Source organism: Sceloporus occidentalis, unplaced genomic scaffold (assembly GCF_023333645.1).
Source record: "Sceloporus occidentalis isolate IW3139 unplaced genomic scaffold, rSceOcc1.0.p SCAF_3, whole genome shotgun sequence".
Lineage (NCBI taxonomy): Eukaryota > Metazoa > Chordata > Lepidosauria > Squamata > Phrynosomatidae > Sceloporus > Sceloporus occidentalis.
The window spans coordinates 67,682,973-67,708,500 of NW_028316983.1; the positions used below are offsets into that span (position 1 = coordinate 67,682,973).

The window sequence follows — 25,528 nt, forward strand, 5'->3', positions numbered from 1 at the left end:
ACAACGTGTTTTCCCCTGAGAGGAGACCTCTCTAGGAACCTCTGGGTCTTCCAGGGAAACTCTGTGGTCAACGTCCGACAGACCCTGACTATAGAACTGCCCTGGAGGAGCTACAAGGGCCTAGTCTTCTCTCTAGGAATCTCTGGGGCTTGCAGTGCAACTTTTAAAGTTGACCAAAGCCTTGCCCTGGAGGACCTGGCTATTCCTAGAGAGAACATATGAAGCAAGTCTGTGAATAATCCAATCCGCAAATATGGCGGGACGAGGAGGGCCCTTGCTTTGAGCCGTGGATCAGGTGAGGGGGGCGATTTGGGGCCCCCTTTTCCCTCGAAATGCCTATCCAGGGACCTCTTTGCCCTGGGCCCCTCCCTGCTGCGAAGTCCTGCAGGTGGAGGGTCAGGCTCTCTGCACTCTGCAGGAGCTGGAAGTCCCAGTGGCCTCTCTCGGCTCGAGAGGAAGAAGAGGGGGGCTTTGGGGGGGGGTTGGGGAGGGGTCTGCTGGCCCTCCCCTTGGGAAAGTGGGCGGGGCCTGGGCCCAGAGGCCCCGCCCCGCCCTTGAGCTGCTCCCTCCATGTGCGCCTCCTCCTCCTCCTCCTCCTCCTCCTGCTCCTTCTCCGGGACTTTCTCTGCTGCTGAGTTTCTTGGACAGGAGTCCCGAGGAGGGGGCTTCTTCCCGCGGAGGAGGAGGGAGCAGGAGCAGGAGCAGAGCCCGGACCTCGCACCACCCTTCCTCCTCCTCCTCCTCCTCCTCCTGCTGCTGCTGCTGCTGCTGCTGCTCTTTCCCCGGAGCAGCCAAGCCGCCAAGCCCTCCGCCCCGACGGCCACAGCCAGCCTCCTTGCAGACAGACATGTCGGAACCCGGCTCCCGGAGCACAGCGGCAGCGGACAAGGAGCCCCGCAACCTGGTGGTAGGGCCCCAGCTCTGCCCTGCCTGCCTCCCCCAGACCTCTCCTCCAAGGGGCTTCCAGGAGCCCTCCTTCCCCCGCATGCCCTCCCTTGGGAGCAGCACCCGCAGCCTTTGGGGCTTCTCCTCCTTTGGCCATCCTGTCCTCTCTCTCCGGGAGGAAGCCCCAATCTCCTCCAAGGGGAGCAGGACTCCCAAGCATTGCATTTCGGTTAGTGTGTCCTCCCTCCCCAGGACCTGTCCTCCATTTCTCTCCAGGAGGTCTTTTGGAGCATTCGCAGGCATTGCTTTTAGGGTTTGTTTTTTAAAAAACAAATGTATTACAATTAGACAGGAAATAAAAGAATCCAAATGGCCAAAGTCATGAGGAATTCCTAACTGTTAGCAATGTTGGCTCTTCTTTGGCCGTGTCCTAAACAGGGGACCTGTCCCTCCATTTCCACCTTCTTCTGTCCAGGAGGAAGTCCCCAGGGTCCCCCTTTGGAGGAGGACTCCCAGGCAGGCACTCCCAGGCATTTCTCTTGGCACCTGGGGCTTTTCTTTGGTCAGTGTCCTAGGCAGGGGGACCAGACAAGTCCTCCTTTCCCAGGACACAGCCTCCATTTCAACCTTTTCTCTAGGAGGAATTCCAACATATCCTCCATTTGAAGCTTGACCAAGAAATGTGTTTTTATATCTCTAGAAGTCTTTTGAACTTTCCTTTGGTCAGGGCCTCCAGTTTTCTGGAATGCCTTGCCCTCCTTTGCATTGAGGGCCTCTGGTCCCCCCTGGCCTTGCCCTCTTGGCTGACCTGAATCCCCTTGTTTTCTCTCCTTCCCCCTTTGCTTTCCTCACTAGGCCCAGCTGCTTTCAGGGCTGCGTTGGGGCCGCCTGGAGGAGCCCCTGGGATTCATTAAAGTCCTGGAATGGGTAAGTTCAAAATTTCCTCATGCCACCTTTTTGGTCACTTCTCTATTGCTGAACCCAAAGGAAGGTTGGCATTGAGAGATGAAGCTTCAGGCTAGCAATGCCCCGACAGGGTGACCAGAGGCCCTCCTTTTCCAGCACGTGTCCTACATTTCCACCTTCTGTCCAGGAGGAATTCTACAATGCCCTCCATTAAGAGCAGGACTAACAAGCATGCATTTACATTTTTACACAGGGTGACCAGTCATGGTCCTACTTTTCCAGGACATGTCCTCCATTTCAGCCTTCTGTCCAAGAGGAATTCCAAAATGTCATACACTTGCAGCCTGACTGAGAAGCATGCATGTACATTTCTAGGAGTGTTTCAAGCTGTGATTTGATCCTGTCCTCCATTTTTCTTGAAGGTCCTACACTTTGCAGTGCCTTGTCCTCCTTTGCTGTGAGGACATCTGGTCACCCTGGGCCCCAAGGGGGCTGCCCTGGGAGCTGAGGAGGAGGAGGAAGGGGCGATTGACTTTCTAGCTGTGGTATTGGGGCAGCATGCAGGAACAGTCAGTGAGGAGGGAGGGAGGGAAGGGGGCAGGGAGTGCCCTCTAAGGCAGCCTTCTATGTCCAAGGCGTCTGGATTTATGGACTCGGGTATGTATGGGAGCTGGCGTTAGCAGTGCTCACATTTCACTCCGACGGGTTTAACCTTTCTGAGCTCTGATCCTGCACATACCGCGCCTTCACATGTCTCTCAGCTCACGAAGTCACTCTCTTCTCGCAGGCATCCCGAGGGGAGATTGAAAACCCTGGACTTATTTAGTGCTCTCCAGCCCAACTGGGCAGAGGCTAAGCTTTAGGTTTCTTCTCCAAAGGATCTGCATCTGAGTAGTTAGTTTCCACACAAATCACTCACTTTTCTGCCTGTCACTGAAGTTGGGAACACACAGGGCAACCTGAGGTCCTCCTTTTCCAGGATATGCCCTATATTTCAACCTTCTGTTCAGGAGGGATTTCATAATGTCCTCAACTTTGAACATGGTTAATAAGCAGGAATTTACAATTATATGAGTGTGGTTAGGTTTTATTTGGTCATAGCCAACATTTTTCTTCAATGTCCTACATTTTGCAGTGCCTTGTCCTGCTTTGCAGTTATGATATCTGGTCACCCTGGGAACACAGTTCAGAGAAGTTATTCCCTCCATAATCCCCTAACCAGCATGTCCTATGATTCTGATATCTTTTCCAAGCTCCGATTAAGAAGCACTGGTATCTCAAGAAAGGGAAATTAATGGGCCTTATTGGACCTAGATGTTTGCTATAATTATTGAAAAGGAACAAACCCACTGCCCTCTTCCCAGCACTCTAGGATCTAAAGATATTAACCATACAGCATTCTGGTGGCACATTGTCCAGCAGTCATTTATTTTGTTTTTAGCTGATTTAGGCACAACGTAACAGCTCTTTAGTGAGGAAGATGTTTTGCCAAAATCAGATGGCATCTCTCAGGGGACATGTCATTGGTAACTTGGATTGTGCAAAGTAGTCACAGTACTTCCTAAAACTTTGAAGAGAGTCAGGAAGTGATTAACGAGAGATAAGAGAACTAAGCTGACTTCCGTATCTTGTAATGTGCAGCAGTCATTGATGGCTTCCATGTGAGCAGTTACAAACACTTGGTAGCATAAGTTAATGCAAGTGGGATCCCTGAGTATTTTGTTGGATTTGATTCTGCATGTTGCATTGCTTTAAGGTAGTACTCTGAACAGATGCATGAAGACCCACTAGTAGGTCATTGGGGCTTTGTACAGGACTGGTCAGTTAAAGCAGTGGGATATGGAAATAGACAACAGATGAATGACAGGTGAACAGTGCAATAGCATTGGTAGCTTTTTTCTTTCCTGCCTCAAATTTTATGCATTTGCTTCTTTAAGTACCACTAAATAGTAGTACTTCTATGTAATACAGTACTACTCTTTCTTTTCTTTTTCTTTTTTGAGATTTGGATTGTCGTTGTCATTATGTGCCTTCCAGTCAATCTACTGATTTCTAGTGACTCTATCAAGACCCTTGGCAAGATTTATTTAGAGGAGGTTTACTATTGTTTTTCTCTAAGGCTGAGAGAGTGTGATTTGTCCAAGGCCACCTAGTGGGCTTCCATAGTTGTGTGGATATTTGAATCTTGGTATTCCAGAGTCCCAGTCCAATAGTTAAGCCACTACACCACTTTGGTTCTGTTGGGATTTATGTGTGTGTGTATACACACAACTCACCTGTTGACTTATGACTACCCCATGAATTTCATAGGGTTTTCTTAAGCAAGGAACACTGTGAGATGGTTTTGCCAGTTTCTTCCTCTGAAATATAGCCTACACACAGCATCTAGTGTTTGTTGGTAGTTTCCTATCCAAGTACTAGCCAGAGCTAATTCTGCTTAGCTTCCAAGATCAGATGGGATCTGGTACCTTCAAAGTATTTAGGCCCTTTTGGGTTTTTTGCCTAGACAAAATGTTTGAATAAATCTCCTAAAAAGACTTCATTCTGGAGACTATTTCAAAATTTATGTGTGTTTCAAGCAAAGAAATTTCCTTTAGTATTTTTTTACTTTTTAGAAAATGTATTGAAAACATTAATTTCATAGGTTTTGGGTTTTGAAATGAGTTTCAGCTCTTTGAATAGCACATACACTTGGCCCTTCTTATACACTGATTTTTTTATACACGTATTCAAGCATCCACAGTTTAAAAATGTTTAAAAAAGTATAAATTTCAAATATCAAACCTTGATTTTCCATTTTTTATAAGGGACACAATTTTGCTATGTCATTATATTTAATGAGACTTGAGCAGCCAACGGATTTTGTTATCTACGAGGGATCTTGGAACCAAACCCCAGTGGATAACAAGGGTCCACTGTATAGCTTTGGTGAAACCAACTATAATATTCAAATAGTAGTAAAACAACTCCAGAAAATTCATGGTAAAAACTGGTAGTCCTCTCCATTCTCTGGTGCAACTCTCATAATTTCTCACCATTAGCTGTGTTGGAATGGGCTACTGGGAATCATAGTCTAACAGCACATGACAAGCCATACATTTCTCAGTCCTGTAATATGTCGTGTTAGTCCTTCCTCTTTGCATGTTTTCTTTTTGTGAGTGTGGTGAAGCATTTGTCATGGTGCATGGTTTGCCCAAGCCATCTGTGGTGGTGATGGTACTGTGCTGGTGATATGTTGTTCTAACACATATTTTTCCTTCCTGCATAAAAGATTTTTATTGGGATTTTATAGACTTTTTTTTAAAGTCCAAGGATCTCTGTGTTATTATTGCTTTCCATTCAGATTCCCTTTTATTTTCACATTTCTTCCACAGTTTTGGTCCTAAATTTGCATTGTTCAGTTGCCTATCCACAGCAGACTTTTGCTCCTCCCTTTCTGGAAGCTGTTAGTGACACTTTCAGTTTGATCTTGCAAACCCCCTTCCCTTGAGAAAGTGAATACTTTGAGAGTAATGGTGATATCACTGGCAACTAAATGAATGCAGCCCACACAAACCTAGACATGATAATACATTCCATGTGGGAGAACCTAGGTGCAGTGTCTGACTAAGGAAAACACTGGAGGAAGAGGCTGTTGGCTTGATTTTTACTTCTTATGGGCATGGCAAATTGAAGTGTTGTGGGTTTGTCAACATCTCTGATCAAGCTTCACTAAATCATGGCTCTTACCTTGTCTGTGGATCAGAGGAAGTGAGATCTCCCTAGAAGTCAAGATTATGATCCTAAAAATAGTGTTTTCTTTGTGGACTAGTTGCATGTATAGACACCTTGTTTGAATTTTTATTTTCATTTCATTTTAGGTCTAACTATTATGAGCAGCTGCAGCAATGGGCCCTATCTCATTTGTTGGCATTACACACACACACACGCACACACACTCACTTTGGTACCTGTATTTCTATTATTGGAGTTCTTCAACCATAGTACTGCAAACAATATTTTTGTTTTAAGGCTTCATGCCTTTTCCACAAAGGCCTGTTTTCACAACTGAGCATTTAAATAATGTGTTACCTTTGATCATAATAACTGAGCTGCAGTGGGGCTGTTGTCTTGTTGTCCACTGTTGTCACTCAGGACTATATCACACGGGGGAAATTGGGGATTTAAAAAGGCATTTTCCTGGGACATTCACACAATCGTGGGAAAGATTTTCCCACAACATAGCGATTAAAGAGGACTTATCCTAGGAAGAACCAGGAATGCTACAGCAACAAATAATTCATGGGAAAATCCTGTGAATGATTTGTTGCTGGAGCATTCCTGATCCTGGGATAAGTCCTCTTTAATCGTTATGTTGTGGGAAAATCTTTCCCGTGATCACACAAATGTCCTGGAAAATGCCTTTTAAACTCCCGATTTCCCCCCATGTGATAAAGTCCCTTAATATTATGATGTAGCTCTCATAGATCAATGTACCTGGTATAGGGCAGGCTCTTCCTACTTTTGCTTTGTTAAATATAATGGAGAACCAGTTTAGGAGGCCTGTTCTTCATTCTGTATTTCCCCTGTGTTGATATGTGTACAAACCTGAGTTGGGCCAATCGTTAGCATGGGAAACCCCTGCCTTTTGTCTATTTGTTTTTTTAAAGGTATCTGTTGACCCCATCATGGTGCTGAGGATAATTGTCTTGATAAAGCTTGTAGAAAGCTCTTGATAAAGCTTATGAGATACTCTTGTTGTTTGATGGCTTGTTTTGTTGGTGTATTGTTTGAGGTGGAACAATTTCAAGGCCAAAAATTTCTTGTTCCATTCTCTTATTTTGTCATTAGCTGTCTAATTCATGAACTCAGTCTTGTGTTCTTTTGTTTCAGATAACCTCAGCAATTTTTATTTGGCAGTAATGAAACATATTTGGGTCCCTATGATTTTTGCTGTGTCTTTTTGATTACAAGTGCATTCACAGCAATTGGCTCTAATGGTGTTCTGAATTTAATTGACCCAAAGTTAGGGAGATTACAAGTTTCAGGTATATTTGTGATACATTGGCTTTAACTTTTTGATCAACTGAATTTAATTTTGGGATAATTGAGTCCAAGTCTAAAAACTTGTGAGATGGATAAAACAGCTATGTTTGACCTATTGATAGAGGTGATTTTAGGCCAAATCCCCTTTTATGTTGAATTCTGTGACCACCTTCAGTTGTCTGAAATGGCAGCATTGAATAAACTTCTAGAAGCATGTGGTTTCACCCAGAAATTGTTATACTGCATCTAAGGGTCCCAGCAATTCTTGGTTTTCTTCAGCTTGCTTCTTTTAGTTGATGTTTTTCTCACATAATAGTAAGAGGTTGCTTGGAGTTTCCTCCCAGACTGTTGTCTTATCTATCTAGAAAAAAACTAGATGGCAAGGTTTCTCTTTTTATTTTTTCATTCTTTTGGAAATGTTCTGATAAAATAGAGGTTATAAACAAATTGTTTGTTGCTTATTCTTTTTTTCTTGACTTAATCTGCCAGGTCTTTACATCACTTGGCATGGATGTGCATTGTGACAATGGTATTATGGCTGCATGCAAGCTGACTTTCCTAAGGCGATGCTGGGCCATTATGAGTTCCAAGATAAACCTGAGTGGTTGTGTTTAATTTCTGAGGCCTTTAGATCATAGTGGTTGGCAAAGTTAGATGTGTTACCTTGCATGGAGTGTCTGTGCCATTGCTTGCTATCCTCTGGAACACATTTGGTTCTAAACTCCTTTGTTTTTTCTCCAGCTCTTTGCCATTTTTGCCTTTGGAGCCTGTGGTTCTTTCAGTGCAGAAACAGGGGCTACTGTGAAATGCACTGCAGATCCTAAAGAGACGACTGCTATCACTGTGCAGTTTGGATATCCCTTCAGGTAAAGGGGAATCATGCTGAGAGTTAATTTAGGAAAAATATGAGAAATTGAGCATTATACCTAGTAGCTCTTGATAGGGTGGGTGGGAAATGCTGGAATTTTACTTCTAACTACTTATTCTACCTTTTCTTGAGAAGGTTTCCTTAACATTTGGTCAGATGTTCATTTTCCCTTGCATATAGAGTGCAAGCCAGATAACTGCTTTAGTTATGTCAGGGAGCTTGGATATGCTTAACCAGAATATTTACCTCCTTTTTTTAAACAGCAGGTCTCTGGATCTGTATCTCATACTACATGTGAGAATCTTTTTGGTTTCAGAACTGGAATACCATGCAGCATGGAGGGTTGTTGATCAAGAAACAGGATCTCAAGGGCCTTTGGGTGCATGGAACTACTTGCATGGTTCTTTGGATCATTCTCCTATTCAGTAGCACAAACTGATTTTAGGAATGTTATCACAGAGGAATAAAATCAATTAAGAGGCAAGTAGGGTATATTTGCTTTAATATGAATTATAACTTAGCTGGTTCTTTTGGTGTCATTCAAAAGCAGAAGCAGATGCTTCACCCGTTGCTCACAGACACACAAATGGCCAGTGGTTCCCTGTTGGACAGAAAAGCAATCTTTTGACAAATATATACAGGATGTACAGTTGTAGTACACATCAGATCACTTCCTACAAGTTCAATGAAGGGTGGATTTTTAAAAATATATATCATTGTGATAACTAGACTGAAAAGCTGTTTGCTGTTCTGTCATACTGACTGTTCAAGGCTGTGTAAGCGTCATAAACCAAACAGTCTGCTGTCAAGAAGGTATGAATGGACACATTGCTTACAATGTGAGGGAAAGGCATTACCATAGATACATAGGATTCAGTTATATCTCCTGTAAACATTTTAGCTGATACTACCCATATACTTGTGTGGTGACATTCCTTTTTTCTGGATATATTCTTTTTATGAAATCTGTTCTCAACTGTGTTAGTAGTGTTTCAAAGACAAGTGAGTGAGAAGGGACTTAGCATGAGAGAATTCCTGTGATACTCCATGGTGAGTTAGTGTGCTGACCAGTAGTTTTCTGTGATCTAAAGAGAGTTTGTGGGTGAACAGTGCTTACCCAAATCTTTTAGCTTCTGAGTGATGCATTGTGGAAAAATGTAATCTGTTTAAGCTTCTCATGATTCCTTTTGGGCAGATTTTTTCCTGTTTTGTTTGGGTATTTGGTAACCATTCTTCCCAGCTCCCTAGGGCACCAAAAACCTCCTGAAGAGTCCATCTGCCCTAAGTATATTCCCCATTGTCCAGGAGCTTTTCAAAGAAAGTACCTCCCTTTCCAGCTGGCCCGGGTTTGGCTATTTAATATGGACAGGAGTCTGCAACTCCTTGCTTGGAGGCATCATCCTCTCCAAAGACAATCTGAGGAAATGAGATCTGTTGCCAGCTAAAGTACATCCACTCCCAATGCCACAACACCTCTTTGGGGTTTCCATGTGACTTGGAATTCTATGTTGCCAGCAACCTGTTTGTGGATGGTTCAACTGAATTTGATCTCCCTCCTCCCACTTCTTTTTGGTTCAAATGCACTGTGCCATAGTTATGCCAAATGATGACTGCATCAGGAGACATATGTGTATCTTGTAGCTACATCTTCATAGGACATCTCCTCCCCCCCCCAAAAAAGCCTACCCTCCAAAAAAAAAAAAAACCCACCTTGTAAGCACTGCAACTTGGTTGGATCCTTATTGTCAAAGAGCTGGGAGATTGGCAGGGATACATCCAGCTGTTTTCTTGTAACAGGATGCACTGTGACAGATATCTACAGGGGCTGTCTGCTGACCTCAGGAGGTCCCTGTGTGGATGCCTGTCATAGTGCATTCAGCTACAGGAAAATAGTTGGATGTATCTCTATTGATTCCTTTTCCTCTCCAGTTACAGAAATGGCTGTGTTGGTGGCTGCACTGTTTATAGGTTGCTGCATGGTCAGAACAGTATTCGTAGTGCCACAACCCAAAACAGTGACTTGCAAAGGCATAAGTCTGACTTACACTGTCATAATTCATCTACAGGATGCCAGCTCATATCTGGGGGTGGAGTGATTCATTTAGGACTGAAAGGCAGGATGCATACAATATACAGTTACAGGTGCAGAATCCCATCAAAAGTAAAAAACAAACAAGCCCACAAATATAGGATACTTTTAAAAAAAAACTTGAAGCAACACTTCTCTAGGCATTTCTAGGTCCTCCAGTGTGAAAGCTGACTATAGAATTATGCTGGAGGACCTAGAAATGCCTAAAGAGAACATACTTTTTCAGTCACACACAGCACAGCAGTGGACACCACAGCAAATACAGTAATCTGTGAATAATCAAATCTGCAAATAGTTAACATGCAAATATGAAGGGACGGCTGTAAATATGATGTTGTAAAAACAAACGGTAGAACTTTCTAATGGCATCTCCAATGGATACTTCGTTAGATGCCACCAACAGACAGGTAATTCCTCGTCTAATGTCTGCCAGTTAGAGTAGAAGACCCGAGGCTCACAGGAAAGTAACATCAAAACTGATCTAATGCAGTGATTAAAGCACAAAACCCATGTATTAGCTGTCATCTCCATTATCCCTCCCCACACACTTCCAAAGGGGAAGTTAGCGTCTGGGCAGCAGTGCACCTGCTAATTCTGATTGCTGCTAGACTTGTAGGGGGGGGGGATGTCCTTCTCTGCAAATTTAAAAGTAGCATCTGACCTGACATATCTGTCATCTGTTGAGAGGCATATAAACAGGTCTAAAATGTTAGATACTCTTTTTGCTAGTGTACTCTGTCTCTCTTTAAGTCATAGTGATCAGATTGTGGTGGGGCTAACTGATCCATGTGTTACAAACAAATGTTTGCGGCTTGCAGAATTTGCCTCTGCAAAAAATGAGAGGGTGGATTAGATTGTGGGTGGCATTCCTAGGCCCTTGTGAGATGCCAGATTAGGAGATTAGCTTTATTGGGATAAAGAAAAAATCAGCAGTGAAGCTTTTATGTTAGAGATTTACCACAAGTCTTGCTGGATGAGTAGAAATGAGACCAAAGTTAGAGTGAAATCAATCCTGTGCTTGCTGTGTGAAAGATGTGAACATGGTTATAGCATCTTTGCTTCCCTGCCAACATCTGATAGCTATAAATAGAGACATGTCTGTGAGGTCTATTGAAATGCATTTGATGAGGAGAACAACCTGAAATTGGTAGTTATGGTGCTGGCAGTGGCAGTATAGAACAAAATATCTGGTTAACTTTCTTTTGAAATAATGAATTGTTCATGGGTTGAGAAGTGCCTAAGATGGTTGAAGTCTTTGCTTGCATTCTTTGAGACCCCCTCCCACTTCCCCCACTGCTGCTTGGCGTCTAGATTAAGTAACAGCAGGGACATATAATGTATGTGTCTGGCAAATCACTAAGCTCTGCAACCTTTCCATTGTGGGGAGGTAGACCTCTTCCCTTCTGGTCATGCCTTTGCTACAGGGCCCCCTGCACAGTCTGGCTGTTAAATTTCTCTCTGGACAAGTCCTTCGATTTCTGCCTTCCTTATACCTGAGTTCAGCACACAGCTCATAAAAAGATAGCATGGGAACAGAAAAAGAAATATTTTAACTATTTTCAGGCAGATTTACATTTTGCAGTGAAAGCTTAACTAACTTTTTTTAAAAAAATCTCATGGCATCCTTAGCTGATTTCTGTGGATTCAGTTTTATTACAATTGGTGGTACAGATTCATATAGCCTTCAAAAGGATTTGAACTGGCAGACCTTTGTAGGTTGGCTTTGTAGTTCTTGGAAAGGTTGGAAGAAAACTGTCTGATTATTATTATTCTTTATATTACTAAATGCTTGGTTTGATCTTGGAAGCCTTTGCTGCAGGGTCAAACTACAGGACCTCAGACTGTAATAACAGGCCTGGTTCAAATGGCACTGGTGGGAAGAGGCTGAAGGTTATTTATATGTAGATAACCACTGATGTTATACAACCTGATAGCAGCTGAGTGGAGAGCTCTTCTTAGTGATCTAAAACTATATGCATAGCATTTCTCCAGTTTCTATAATCTACTTGATATATTTGGTCTGCTTGCAAACGGATATATAGATATATACTACACTTTTATTTAGCCCTAGTCCAACTCAGCAATTTTCCCCCACAATATAAAAACTGCAGTTCTGTACAACAGCATAGTCATTGTCTGGGGAACTGTCTGTATAAGGTGAAAAAACAGATTCTGCTAGATATAAGAACAACCATACTGGATCTGACCAAAGGCGTATCGATTTTGACATTTTACAAACACAGTAGCCAGCCAGATGCCTGTGGGAAGCCCACCAGTGGGATATGAGTGCAACTGTACCCTTCAAATTTCACCAACCTACATAACTGATATACAGAGGTGTACTGCATCTGATACTGGAGGTGATATATATTCTTCCTTCTCTAAACAAAGGATTACATGTTGATAGTAGCCAATGGTTACTACGTAGCATAGGCTATGTATGATAAAAGAACATCTTTCCATACACTTTTTTTTAGTAAAATACTTATTTGCTGCATAGCGTCTTTTCTCTCTCAGTAACAAAAGTCTCTGTATGTCTTTCCTCTCTCACTAACTTGAGAACAGTATCTCTGACTCCCTTAGTAATTAACAGTGCTCAGCTTGGTTGCTCCTTCTTCTAGTAACCCCTTTTCCTGGTGAAAATAACCTGTATAGTGCATGTGTACACAGACACATGTATGTTTTATGTTAGAATATGAAACTGAAATTAGAAATTTCATGTATGGGTGGAAATAGGCCAAGAGACACACAAGAGCAAATGGTGCAAGATAATGCTTAGTATAACAGAAGGAGATCATGAAAGTAAGAGGCTGTAGCTGTACATTTAGATACTTTACATATACCTATGAAATATGTATACGATGGAACTTACAAGCAAAGGTGGTGAGCAGACCCAGTGGCCATGATTAGCTAAGATTATGGTAAAATTGGGTGTCCTGTGAATGAGCTGTGTGCTAGTGCACACTTAGATTGGTAGACTAACTAGAAAACAAAAACTGACCATGACATCCAAATCCAGGATCATGGGTTGGGGTGCACTTTCCAAGCAAAAATTGTAAAACTGTATTTGTTTGGGTGTAATAAACCTGGTAGAGATGTTTGGGTGAAATCTGTGTTCTGGTTCGCTTAGTTGGATGTGTTAGTGCAAGTAGCCAATTGGGAGTGAATTGACTCTGTATTCATGGTGAGCCAGGATTCACTAGATGTCTGTAGGGCCATATTCTCATTCATTCATTCATTCATTCATTCAATTTATGTTGTTGTTGTTGTTGTTGTTGTTGTTGTTGTTATTGTTATGTGCCTTCAAGTTGCTTCTGACGCACAGCATTTTCTTACAAGATTTATCCAGATGAGATTTGCTATTGCCTTCCCCTGAGGCTGAGAAAGTGTGTCTTGCTCAAGATCATCCAGTGGGTTTCACAGCCAAACTGGGAATTAAACCCTGGTCTTGAGAGTCCAACACTGAGTCCAACACTCAAACCACTTTGTCATACTTGCCCTCAGTTTATACCCTGCCCTTTTTCAAAGAGATCAGAATGGCTAACAGTAATATACAAAAACACATAATTAAAACCACAGACCTAAAATTACAAGTTAAAGCCACCAGTTACACTTGTATAAAATTACAAATATCTTATATTATTAATTATAAGTATCTGCTAAAGTACATTAATAGCAGTGCAAACAAGCAGCAGTCAGTTCTGCTTGATCATTGACTTTTGGAAGGCTAATCAAATTCAAGTTGGATATAAGTTTCTTTCTTTGATTTACAGAAATAATGCAGTAGAAAGAGACTCCTTTGTAAATATTCTCAGTTGAATGTGGTGTTCCCTTCATGTTTGCTCTGTAATGCTCAATATAAATTTAAAAAATTAAAAAGCCAAATTAAACACTTCCTTTTTCCTGGATGCTTCCACAAATCTGTTATTGTCTGAAACTTAAAAGATGAAAGTGTGAGGAACAAGTTGTTATCTGACAGAAGGGAGTTCTAAAACTAGGGTGCTACTGCAGAGGAAGCCCTGTATGTGTCCATGTGTGCTAGCCCTACAGGTTACACTGTCTTGGGACCACCAGCAGAACTTCCCTAGCTGGTCATAATTCCCAAATTTATCAGTACTGATTGAGATGGTCTTTTAAGGACCTGGGTCCGGAGCCATTTATAAACTAAAATTAGCATCTTGACTTGGGCCTAGTGGCTCACTGGCATCCAATGCAAAGATATTAAAACAAGTGTCATATGCTCAGGCCCTGCTCTTATCACCACCTAGGTACAAACTTTTGTGTCAGTTGTAAAATCTATATTATTTGCTAGCAATCTTGGTAGAAAGCTAGCCAAATACTGGGGCAACATGTTCTTACAGAAAACCAGCTGTCTGTACTCTAGAACTGAACAATATCCTAGAAGAAGAGAAGAGTGGCATCTCACTCTTATAAGGAATGTGTTTGTGCAGGTCAAATAAAAGCATTTGTCCCACACATGCATCTGTTGAAAGCAATATCAGTGCCAAAGAGGGTTGATAAGGAGCCACTATGTACTATCATAATAGGTTGGATAGGGAACACTCAGTCTGTCACCATAGCCGGATTGCTAAGGATAAGCAGAGACCCAGATACACTATTTTCGGTGGGAAGAATGGCATGAGTTCATTGAATAAAGCAACCAGACTTACTGTTTAGAATCTGATGCCTTCACTCCACAAGAACTAAGGCAGTTTGAAAGTGGATCTTCTGTTCTGTGTATATACACACATACCACTTTCCTCTCTGATAAACAGGTTTAAGGCCTGCAAAATCTGTTTGCCCTGAAGGACAAAAAAAGTACGTTCACCAAGAGAGGATGAACTTTTTAATATTTGCTGAAAGCCTATCATCTCCATCCTGACCTCATTGATCAGATGTGTTTTGTGATCCCACTCCTCTATACCTTATTATTTAAACTATATTAAATATTTTGTTTCTTTTCTTTTCTTTCCTCTCCTTTTCATTTTGACCAGGTTGTACAAAGTTCCATTTGAAATGCCAGACTGTGTTACAGGATCTACTGCTAAAAGGGTGCTGCATCTCATGGGAGACTTTTCAGCACCTGCAGAGTTCTTTGTGACCTTGGGCGTTTTTTCCTTCCTGTACACCATGGCAGCTCTTGCAGTCTATCTACGATTTCACTCCCTCTACAAAGAGAATAAAAAGCTACCTTTTGCAGTAAGATCTTAATTTGGTTTTCTTTTGTTTGGTAGTTAAGTCCTGCCACAATTAACCAGTGTCTGAGCAGCTGTGTACACAATCCTGTGTACACTTACCTTGGGAGTAAGCACCATTGAAAACAGTTAGACTGATTTTAAAAATGAGGCTGTCCTGTAAGTGCCTCTGGGATTACAAGCAATTCTTTATCCAAATGGGAAATGCTCCCCCTTAATACTATCCATTCTTTTTGTCCTTGGATTACTTTCATATCAGGGACTAGTTCACACAACTAAAATGTGTATTGATTGGATGTGGACTGGATCTGACATAGTGTTTTGCATGGCACCACTGTATTATGACAAGCTGTGCCTGTTGAAAATTCTGCTGCTGCCAAACTGGTAAATGTCCAGGGTTCTCCTTTTGGTCCTCCCTCATTTAGAGTTAAATCGCTAGGCTTCATTTTCATGAGGAGCAGCACTTTGAATGAAGCAGAAAAGGCTAGTTGAAGTTTTTAAACTTTTTCATGCTTAAAACTATGAATCATTAAACATTTCTCCTTTAAGATTGTGCATTCTTTTGAATTGTGAGGGCTTCATATCTCTTGCAGATCCCTTCAGGGTATATTGACTAGTTTTGGAAAATTGGACATGGGCATTTTGGAGTATATAATCCACCATATAAAGAGCCTGAGAGGTGAAATAGAAGGAGCCCCCAGTGCTCCCCACTTTGGGTGGACCACGGAGGATAGTTGTGCTTGGAGATGGTGCTATTGTGGTGTTGTCTGTTTTTTTCCCTGCAGGATTTCTGTGTCACCGTCTCATTTACCTTTTTCTGGCTAGTGGCATTTTCAGCTTGGGGCAAGGGCCTATCAGATGTGAAAGGAGCCACGAGGCCTTCCAGTCTCATTGCTGCCATGTCAGTGTGTCAACTCAAAACTGCTGTGTGCAATGCTGGGGCTACTCCTTCTATGGGCCTGGCCAACATTTCTGTGGTAAGAATTGTTTGGGAAGCAGGATTATGTAGCCTTTGATGGGCAGATGGCAGGGTTTGCCTTGCATTGGGCCAGATATAATATAGCTCTAGTGATTTTAATAGTGCTTAGTCAGTTTGATACCTGACTTCTAAGCTTCCAGAATTCTTCAGTCAGAGTGAAGAGGTCTAAAACAGAGCTTGGAAAAATTTTTCATATTACAACTCCCAGAATTCTTCCAGTTATCATGGCTACTTTTCTAAGCTCTGATTTAACATAGCTGCTAAACTAAAGATAGTGAATGCAGGGACTATCATCTATGTTCCATTTTTTAAAGGATTGGTTGCAGTATGTCCACCCAAAGCAATGAATATCAATGTAAAATTTATAATGTGATAATGTGCTATTATAATGTTATAGTTTAAACATTACAATTAACTGACTGATTTTCAGTATTTAAAAAGAAAAACAACAATATAGCTTAGCCAGTACTAAACAATTTCCAAAGCCACAGCTATAAAATTGTAGTATCCAGTTAAAAAAACCCAACAACTTCTGTTCAAAAAGCTGAAGACTTTTGAATACTAAGCCCACTGTCCATCCTTTGGGAGGGTGTTCAGGATGACCTGCTACCAGTTTGAAGCAGGGTGGGCAAATGTGTCAAGTCTGCAAGGCAATTTGCTATTCCTGGTACCTTCCAGGGGCTACATGAACTGTCCAAAAAGGGCTTTTTTTTTAATGAAGTATCTGAAAGTCTACTTCTGGTTTTGAAAAATTGTTTTCCTCCCCATATTATAGAGTGCAGAGGGGGCATCATTCAATTTAACAGATCAATTGTTGCACATGGGGGCTCACAGTACAGGCAGTATACCCTTTTCTGCCCCCAAAATGGTAATACATGGGACCCTGGGTGGACTGGAACAACAGAAAACAACTTTGGGGACTGCATTCAGATCACTCCTGACTCAAAGAGAGGCCTACAAGCTGAACTTCCAGTGTTGACCTAAAGCCATTGTTGGATCCATACAGGCTTAGGCAGTCCTTTAAAAATACCTGACCATTTAGAAATGGGCAACATATGGCCCACAGTGGGGTCAAGGTGGCACCTGGTGGGATTCAGGGGATAAAATTATTCCACTGAACCAGCTGAAGTTTCCTGAGCTTAGTACTTAGTAGAGCATGTTGATTTAGACTGCATACAGAAAGGAAGTACAGTATAACAGTTCTTCTGATGTATGTAGTGCTACCAACTTAGTGATGACCTAACTACATATTTCAGCAGCTGGACAGCAGGTAAGTGGACAGCACACTTTAAGGAATATTATTTTAGATTGTAGAGATCCATTGAAGAAAATAACTTTTAACCTCAGTTTGGTCCTCATGCTCACAAGTGTGGCAGGAAATCACTACTCCATATAAACATGCGTTGAAAATTAATAGAAATTTGCCAGAATACTGCTCTTTAATCACAGTTGGGTCTTGAACAAGACATTAAGGAAAATGATTTTGTGTGAGCTCTCATGCTATTGAGATACCTTGGCTTATAAATATTTTTGTGTTAACTGTGCACTTCTCTCTTTCTTTCTTAGCTGTTTGGTTTTGTCAACTTTATACTGTGGGCTGGAAACTGCTGGTTTGTTTTTAAAGAAACCCCTTGGCACACACAGACCACCAACAAGGAAAGTTCTGCTGAACAAGGAGCTGTTGATAAGCAATAAGGAACCTTCCCCTCACTCCTGAAGCCTCCTCTTTCCCTACCAAAGAAAAAACAGACAGTGCCTTGTCTCGCCTACATCTTCATCCATTTCACAGCAGGGCAGGAAATAATGCCTTGTCTGCCATCTTCACTGCTGTCCAACAGTCATACTGGCTTCCCTCTGTGACTGTTACGGGATGCCTTGCTCCAGCTGAAACTAGAGGTGCTCTTGTGGTCCTAAACTGCACACAGTTTCAACAAAATATTTCTTTATTTGAATTTTATATATATATACATATGTATATACATATACATATATGGTATTGTACATAAAAATATTGGCCGCCAGTCCTAGGATATGTGGCATTGGTTTCCTCACAGCTGTTTCTGACCAGGTTATAAAGGGGTGGGGGGAAGCTGGTAGCACAGAAAGAACTACAATACTGGTGTCATAGAAGTGGGGCATCTAGGTTTCTTTGAGACAACATATATGTTATGCATTGCAGCCATAATAAAAGCAGAAACAGAAATATGCCATCTAGGTTTATGCAGCAAAATAAAGAAGAAAAGAGTATTTTTATTTTTATTACATAGGAAGGAGGGTATGTTGCATTTTCCCCCCTGTTCCATTATAGGCAGAATGTGCTAAACATTTCAGCTTCCCTTGGATTGGATTAAAGCTTAAGGCATTGTTTGCCTGCAGGTGGCTAGTTCACTGTTGCATGGCAAAGATCTGTTGTTTCTTTTCTTTTATCTTTGGTCATACATGAATGTATATTATGTCCATGCTGAACTAGAAGTGCTCCTGCCAGTGTGCAGTACTTATCAGATGCTGGCCTCTGTGTCTGATGCGTATAACAAAGAGGTAGTATCAGGGAATATTTTTATCACTCAATAGATGAAAACTCTAGGCATTTGTATCAGTGTTTTCCTGAGTTTTTTTTTCTTTTAAGTACAACTAGTCAGCTTCTATGAATATAAAAACCTAAAGAAATTTTGTTTAGCTTCTAGGATGGCAGGTTATAAAACATGGGCCCAAGAGGCTTAGGGCATTCATTTCCAGGCTAAAAAACATGCAGAGATAAGATGGAATTCTGCACATATTACACTAGGCAGAATCTTTGTGGTTTGTAACCTTTGTATCGGCTCTAACCCTAGAGTTAACAACACCTGTTGATCCCTAAATTTTGTGGCGTTGATGGTTTGTCATGGAACTCTCATATTCTTGGCCACATGCCCTTTAGCTCCACTGTGGCAGGAGACAGCTGGCAGTAGAATTTACGGAACATTGATAGAGACTTGAGGTATCTCAAGGCTCTCAAGTGAACACAGGAGTTTTAAATAAAGTTCCTAAGCTACTTGGATGTCCCTCAATAAGAAGATGGGACCACCAGAACGTGGTTAAGGCAGTATTAGTTCTATCTTCTTTCCCTGCATCTTTTAAATTGTAAGTACAACTTGCTTTGTCACATATGTGAAGCAGGTAATTCAGTAGAGATGAGCTGTCTCACTGTGACTTTCTTCCTTTTATTGATCCTGCCATTGATGCCAGCAGGAGGCTGGAACCTAACACTAGGTTTTCTCTGAACAATGCTTGGTACCCATTGTGTGAGTAAATAAAGAAGGCAGGCCCCCAAACCCTTAGATTCCAGTGCCTCCAATGTGTTTAATACTGGATGGGGAAAAATAGGTTTTGGGAGTGGGGGAATACAAAAAGAAGGTGAGTGTGAGTTCTTTCTCTGCTGAATTAAACCTTTCACATCAGACCTTGTTTGGTCATGGTTTTTCTCTTATTCTTTTCTCTTCCTCCTTTCCATGATGGAAGAGAGGAAATGTATTTTGCAGAAGGAAAAATGTTCATGGTGCTTTATTAGGTATGGGACCTCAATAGTAAGCAAAACTGCCGTTGTATTTTTTGTAAACTTCCTTTTTCTTCCCTAATTTTGATTATTGCTTCTACATCATAGGAAAAGTGCCATTTGTGGAATTCTGTTTGCATCTCTGCAATGAAATGCAAAGAAGAATACAAACAAAATTTTTGTACTTCTGCAGTCTAAATTTCTTGCTGCATAGGGACTATGTAAACTGATAAGAACACTCCTAATAAGTCTTAATAGAATTATTTTTCATAGTATATATATTTTCCCCCAAAAATCCTTTCTGGCCATAAGCAGCTTCATAACTGTGGAGGCCTAGTGATGCAGCTTCTTCTAGAGTAATGTGTTCGCTGCTTGCCCATTATAGGGCACCATCCCTACAATCTTACTTTGAACCAATTGATACTACATTAGGGAAACCTGAGAAAGTGGATCAGTCCTCCATATCTTCCCTAGGTGGATAAAAGACTCTTTGATCTTACATACATATCTGATTCTTTCTGTATGTTGTAAAGATATGTTTTTTACTTAAAGATATGTGGAAGATCCTTAGTTAACATAAATTAATGTCACACTACTGAAATGCTGCTACATCATACCAGCTGAGGATCTGACCTTTACATATAAGCCATGGAGAAAGACTAAATACTACTTCAAACATTGGAAATGCACTGTGCAAATGGATGCTAGAAGCAGGAATAAATGGTCAGGAGGAGAGGCATCCAAATTGGTAGTAATGGTTCCTGAAATACGAATTGTGTATCATTGAGCATGCTACAAGTTCTGCAAATCACTTCTCAAATGGCCCAAGTTCATGTGAGTTAGCATCTATTTATTTGAAAAAAGAGAGGTAATGTATAGTGTGGCACAGCAGTGTTAAATGTGGCATAACTTTTGTGCCCAGAATAAGAGAAAGATGTTGGGAGCAGCTGAACAGGCAGCAGGTGTATGATGCTTCACACACTTGTGGGCTTTCTACTTTTTTGGGATATACCCAATACACTGAAACTTAAGGCATGACACAACCCTCTGCTTTGATGGAGCCCACAAGACAGACTTCAAACAGTTGTTCGCAGGGAGAGGCGGGAAATATAAATAAAAATTATTATCATTATGTCTAGGGGCAAGCAGAATTTATAACAGAAAGAAGGGGGAAGGGCCAGCCTTGGCTTATAGTAGTGTTATGTTTTGTGGCCTAAGTTCTTTTTAATGTTTTTATTTTAAAAGCTAGGGAAAGAGGAGGGGGTCCAGGTGTGGCATCTATACAAATGCTCAAGGTGGGAAACATTGTGATTAAAGATGCATAAAGAGAGTGAATTCTCAGAAAATCCACCTGCTCCATGATGTTTGGAAAAAAACACCATTTCTAATGGATGTGGTCCTGAAACTGGCACCTGTACTGTATGCTCCTGGGCCTGGACTGTCAGTTCTTGTTTAGCTTCTCCTGCAGGAGGTCAGAATGTTGCATGTTTTCCCCTCTTCCAATGATTGTAAGTATGGCTCTAACAAAGTGCCTTGAAAATGTGCAGTAAGAGATTGCTAGCTTTGGGCAAGTTTTCGTTGTGCTTTCCCATGGTTTCCATTTTGAGCTCTGACCAACCCATTTTAATAAAATAGAGTTGTCTTTTTAAGGATCACACTGTTAAAGTGTCTATCCTGATCATACCATCAGGTGGCATGAAGATTTTCTGGAGCCTTTGTGCCATCCAAAGTTGGTGTACATTTGATTTTTGAAATTACAAACGTGTTTACATTTGACATTGTGATTAAGACTGATTTCTGCTTTCTGGCTGCATAAAGACAAAGGGGAACAGCTAATACTGCCAAAGATTTGCAATTGATACTATAGATCTGCCTCTTCTGGGTTAAACACATTCACAATTTTACCTTTTCATGATCTCTGGACAAACTAGTAGGCTGAGGTAGTATATCAAATCTATAAGGTAAAAGGGATGATAAAACAGATATGATAGAGGGCCAACTGATAAGAAATCTCCAGAAATGTATTCCAGCAACAGATGCAGTGGTACAGATACCACATTAGATTATTGCAGGGAAAGTACTGCCTTCAGCCCCAGTTTTAAAATCGAGGGATATTAGGGTGATTTTTTCAACAAACTGCTGTAAAAATAAAGTGCAGTGTTTGTCAACCTTCCCAGTATGAAAACACTGGCCAAAATTGGGACTTCTGGTTTTACCTTAGCTTTACTGGTGTCAGTGGAGTGTACTTAGGGGAGGGGCAAAATTCTGGACAACAGTGGAGTTCCCCATCCCTGTATTAGGCTTTGGTCTTAGTGGTCTTGCATGGAGATGGAGAGATCAACCTGGAAGGCCATGTATGTTAGTTACTTAAGCTGTAACGTGTATACCTAAGATCTCTGTCCCTTACCTTTCCCCCATTCTCTTCTCTGCAATCTTATGCCTTTCATCTGTTTCTACTCTGATGACATATTGAAGGGGAGAGGTAGACAGTTGTGGCCACCACTTTGTTTTTTACTGAGTCCTGCAAGTTCCGCAATTTGGAGGCAGATGAAATAAAGGTTCCAACCGACTGATACAGAACTGAGGCATAAGGTATTTTTGATCACCTCTTTGGCCCAGGAATTCATTTTCAGTACCAAAGCTGGGACTCACATGCTAGTCCTTTTACCCACACAAATCTATTCTTGTTTTCCATCAGGTTTTCTTGATTTTAGCAGCTTAATTTACAAGATGTAAATGGATTTTTGTTTTTGAGGCTTTTCCACCACTGGGAATTGGAAATCCTTACCAATCTAGCACAAATCACTGGGATATCTACCAGTAGATCCCAGTCTCCCTTTTGCCCATGTTAGAGCAAAACAGTTTGGTGAAAAATACTCTGAGTATACATAGTGCTACATTTTATCTACAGGAATAAAATTGAATTTGGTCCTGCTGCACTGTGATATAGCCACATTATGCTGTTACAGTAGTTTGATACCACTTTAACTGCCATAGCTCTCTCCCGTGGAATCCTCCAATTTGTAGTTTTCGCTGCAAGGGAACTCTTAGTTCTGTAGTTTAGGAGAATGGGCTAGAGAAGTCCTTATATTACAAATGTTATGATTCTGGGGGATGGAGCCATGATAATTAAAGTAGTATCTGAGTGATGTAGCTGTGCATTATGAATATTCCTATATGGTACACTCATTTTTTTTTCCAAAAATGCTTTGAATAAGCACTATGCTTCTTAAAAAGGGTTGCTATTGTTGTGTGCCTTCAAGTCATTTCTGACATATGACAGCTCTTAAGACTTAAGGTTTTCTTGGCAAGATTTGTTCAGAGGGGGTTTGCCTTTGCCTTCCCCCTGAGGCTGAGAGTTTGTGACTTGCCTATGGTCACCCTGTGGGTTTCTTTGCTGAGTGAGGAATCTAATCCTGGTCTCTCCAGTGTTTAAACCACTGGGCCATGCTGGCTCTCTACCAGGAATCCATTCATACTACAGCCTAAACAACACCCTAAATCCGATCGCACGTCTCAGCTATGGTGGACCCAGTGCATCATTTTCCTATGTAAACCACACAGATTAATTGGGTCTATTCTAGCTGGGACAAGTAGTTAGATTTAAACCAATATATTTTACAAGTAGAAAAATAATAAAATGAACACCAGTAATAATGTCTATACACCTTCCCATTCTGACTACAAATTTTCTTTAAAATATGAAAGCAAAGCTGCTGTGCTCAGTAGCATCAAATCCTGCTGAGTGTCCATGTCAGCATACATACCATTCCTAGAAGTGTTTGCTGTAGCTCCATCACCTATTGCTCTCTAGGTACACTTTTGGGGTCTCGTAGGTTGCTGAGGCCTGCATGTCGGCTCCACCTGCTGCAATCACTAAAAAGATATGTGTATTTTGGTGGATAGGGCATGGTTGCTAACTGAACAATGCCAATCATAGTTAGCATAGTGTTGAATCTTGTAGACAACCTAGTCTACTCACAACCTGCAAGAGAGCTAGACAGCATCCCCAATAGATTGCTGTCGAGACTCTTCTCAAAAACCAGAAAGGGAAGAAGAGTCTGTCATGCCAGTTAATTGGTTCCACTGGTGAATTGTTCTTACTGTTGAGAGGTTTTCTTGGTGTTCTGCTGCAATCAATACATATGTACCTTAAGCCAGTTAGAACTTGTCCTCCTCTGGAGCAGCAGAGAACAGACTTCTGTCTTGTAGGCAACAGCTCTTCAAGTATTTAAAGATAAATGTCGCCCACTACCCACCCCTCTGTTAATGGCTAAAAATACCCTCATCTCTTCAGAGAGCTGCAGTATTTGAAGAAAAGATTTATAGGTTTCGTATTGTGTGTGTGTGTGAGTGAGGCTATATCTACTTTGGGAAGACAGAAAGTGTGGATAACATCATCACATAGTTTAAGCACTAGATGGCACTGGCCTTAATTGTATTTGTGTGGAGTTGTGATGTGGTCTGTTCTTGGTTCTAGAAAGATAAAGCTTTCACTTGGTGTGCTCTCTCAGCTTTTCATATCAGATACTAATGCTGGACTAGTATTAGTACTGTAGTAGTGGTGAAGGGGAATGTTTCCTACTGTAACTTATAAATACAGTGGGCCCTTGGTATCCACTGGTGTTTGGTTCCAGGACCATCCATGGATACCAAAATCTGTAAATGCTCAAGTCCCATTAAATACAATGGCATAGTAAAATGGTATCATTTATATAAAATGGCAAAATCAAGGTTTGCTTTTAAGAACTTATATATTTTTTAATATTTTCAAACCTTGAATACTTGAATCCATGGATAAAAAAATCTGTGGATACGAAGGGCCGAGTGTAATTGCACAGGGCCTCAGGCTCACAGTTTCCTCCTTTTTTTTGGCACTGGTAGTTACATTAGAATTATTATGCCATGAATCCATGTATTTCCTACAGAAATCACTAGCGCTTCAGCTGTGGGATGATGGGGGATCCATTACTTATAGTTCCTTGATAAGAAGCTATGCATTGGTCAGGGGTGCGAAGGTGGGAGGCAGCTATCCTGTTTTCTGTTATGAAGTGGGAGGGAGGGGGCAGAGACAAGACCAAGCCAGGACCTAGTAAACTGGTCCTGAGTAGGGTGAGTAGGAAATTTTAACCCAGGACCTTAACCTCTACTGTATACCCCACTTGTTCTTCCACAAAAGAAAATCAGTCTGAATAAAAATGAATTGAATAAATTATACCAGTTTTTCATTTGAAGGGTGGGGGGAAGCAACTTTCTCCCTTCTTGTGAACAGACTATAGAAAGGAATAGCAGGAATTCAGACGTATTGCAGATTAATTCATGGGTCCACCAAAGCAGGCGAGAAAATGTGCATTCTGCGTAATGAAGACTAGAAGCTTGTTCATGTTTAAAAATTAGACATTCAGAATAGTACTATGGAAGCCAGGTCCTGCTATTTGTGGCATAAATACGTTTCATAGCATTATCAGCCTCCCTGCAATATGCTTCAAAACTGCTATTCCCTATAGCATTCTCTACCTCCTGCTGTTTTCCAGATATATCTGGAAGTCTTCCCTACTCAGGCTAATTCTGATTTGGTGGTGCCAGAAACATCAAGAGAAACAGCTGCTGCTGAATCATGAAGACCCATAGACAAGACAAACATCCTAATACTGATCATGATTAAGTCAGTCCTGTTCACATTTCGGGGACAAGGTTGAGGTAGTGATCATGTCACTGTCTATTCAGTAGCATTCACAGCTGAACTGGGCCTTATGTGCATGTTCCCATGCTTAAATTCCCACACTCATTTTAACAACCTGCCCTGCTTCAATGGAGCATTGCTGTTTGAAGGACATAAAATATACTCACAAAAGTATCAACTGATAATTGACACAAATCACCTAGTCATTTTTAAATTTAAAAGCCATATGCAAAGGTCCACTGATTATCAGAGCAAATCAGTGAAAAATAGTTAAATAAAATTATTGATTATGGTTTTTTATGGGTTTTTCCGTGTTCTGGAAGAGTTTATTCCTGACGTCTCACCAGCATCTTGCCAGCCACAGGT

The 25,528-nt window shown here is 41.3% G+C and overlaps 1 protein-coding gene across 1 annotated transcript; it reads left to right on the forward strand.

Moving 5' to 3' along the window:
• Positions 1-800: 800 nt before the first annotated feature.
• SYPL2 (synaptophysin like 2) lies at positions 801-25,356 on the forward strand. Its single transcript, XM_089514844.1, has 6 exons — positions 801-907; positions 1,741-1,812; positions 7,558-7,682; positions 14,768-14,972; positions 15,754-15,945; positions 17,514-25,356. The coding sequence occupies exons 1-6, from the start codon at positions 848-850 to the stop codon at positions 17,640-17,642; spliced, it is 783 nt and encodes a 260-aa protein (XP_089370970.1). The 5' UTR covers positions 801-847; the 3' UTR covers positions 17,643-25,356.
• The last annotated feature ends 172 nt before the right edge of the window (positions 25,357-25,528 follow it).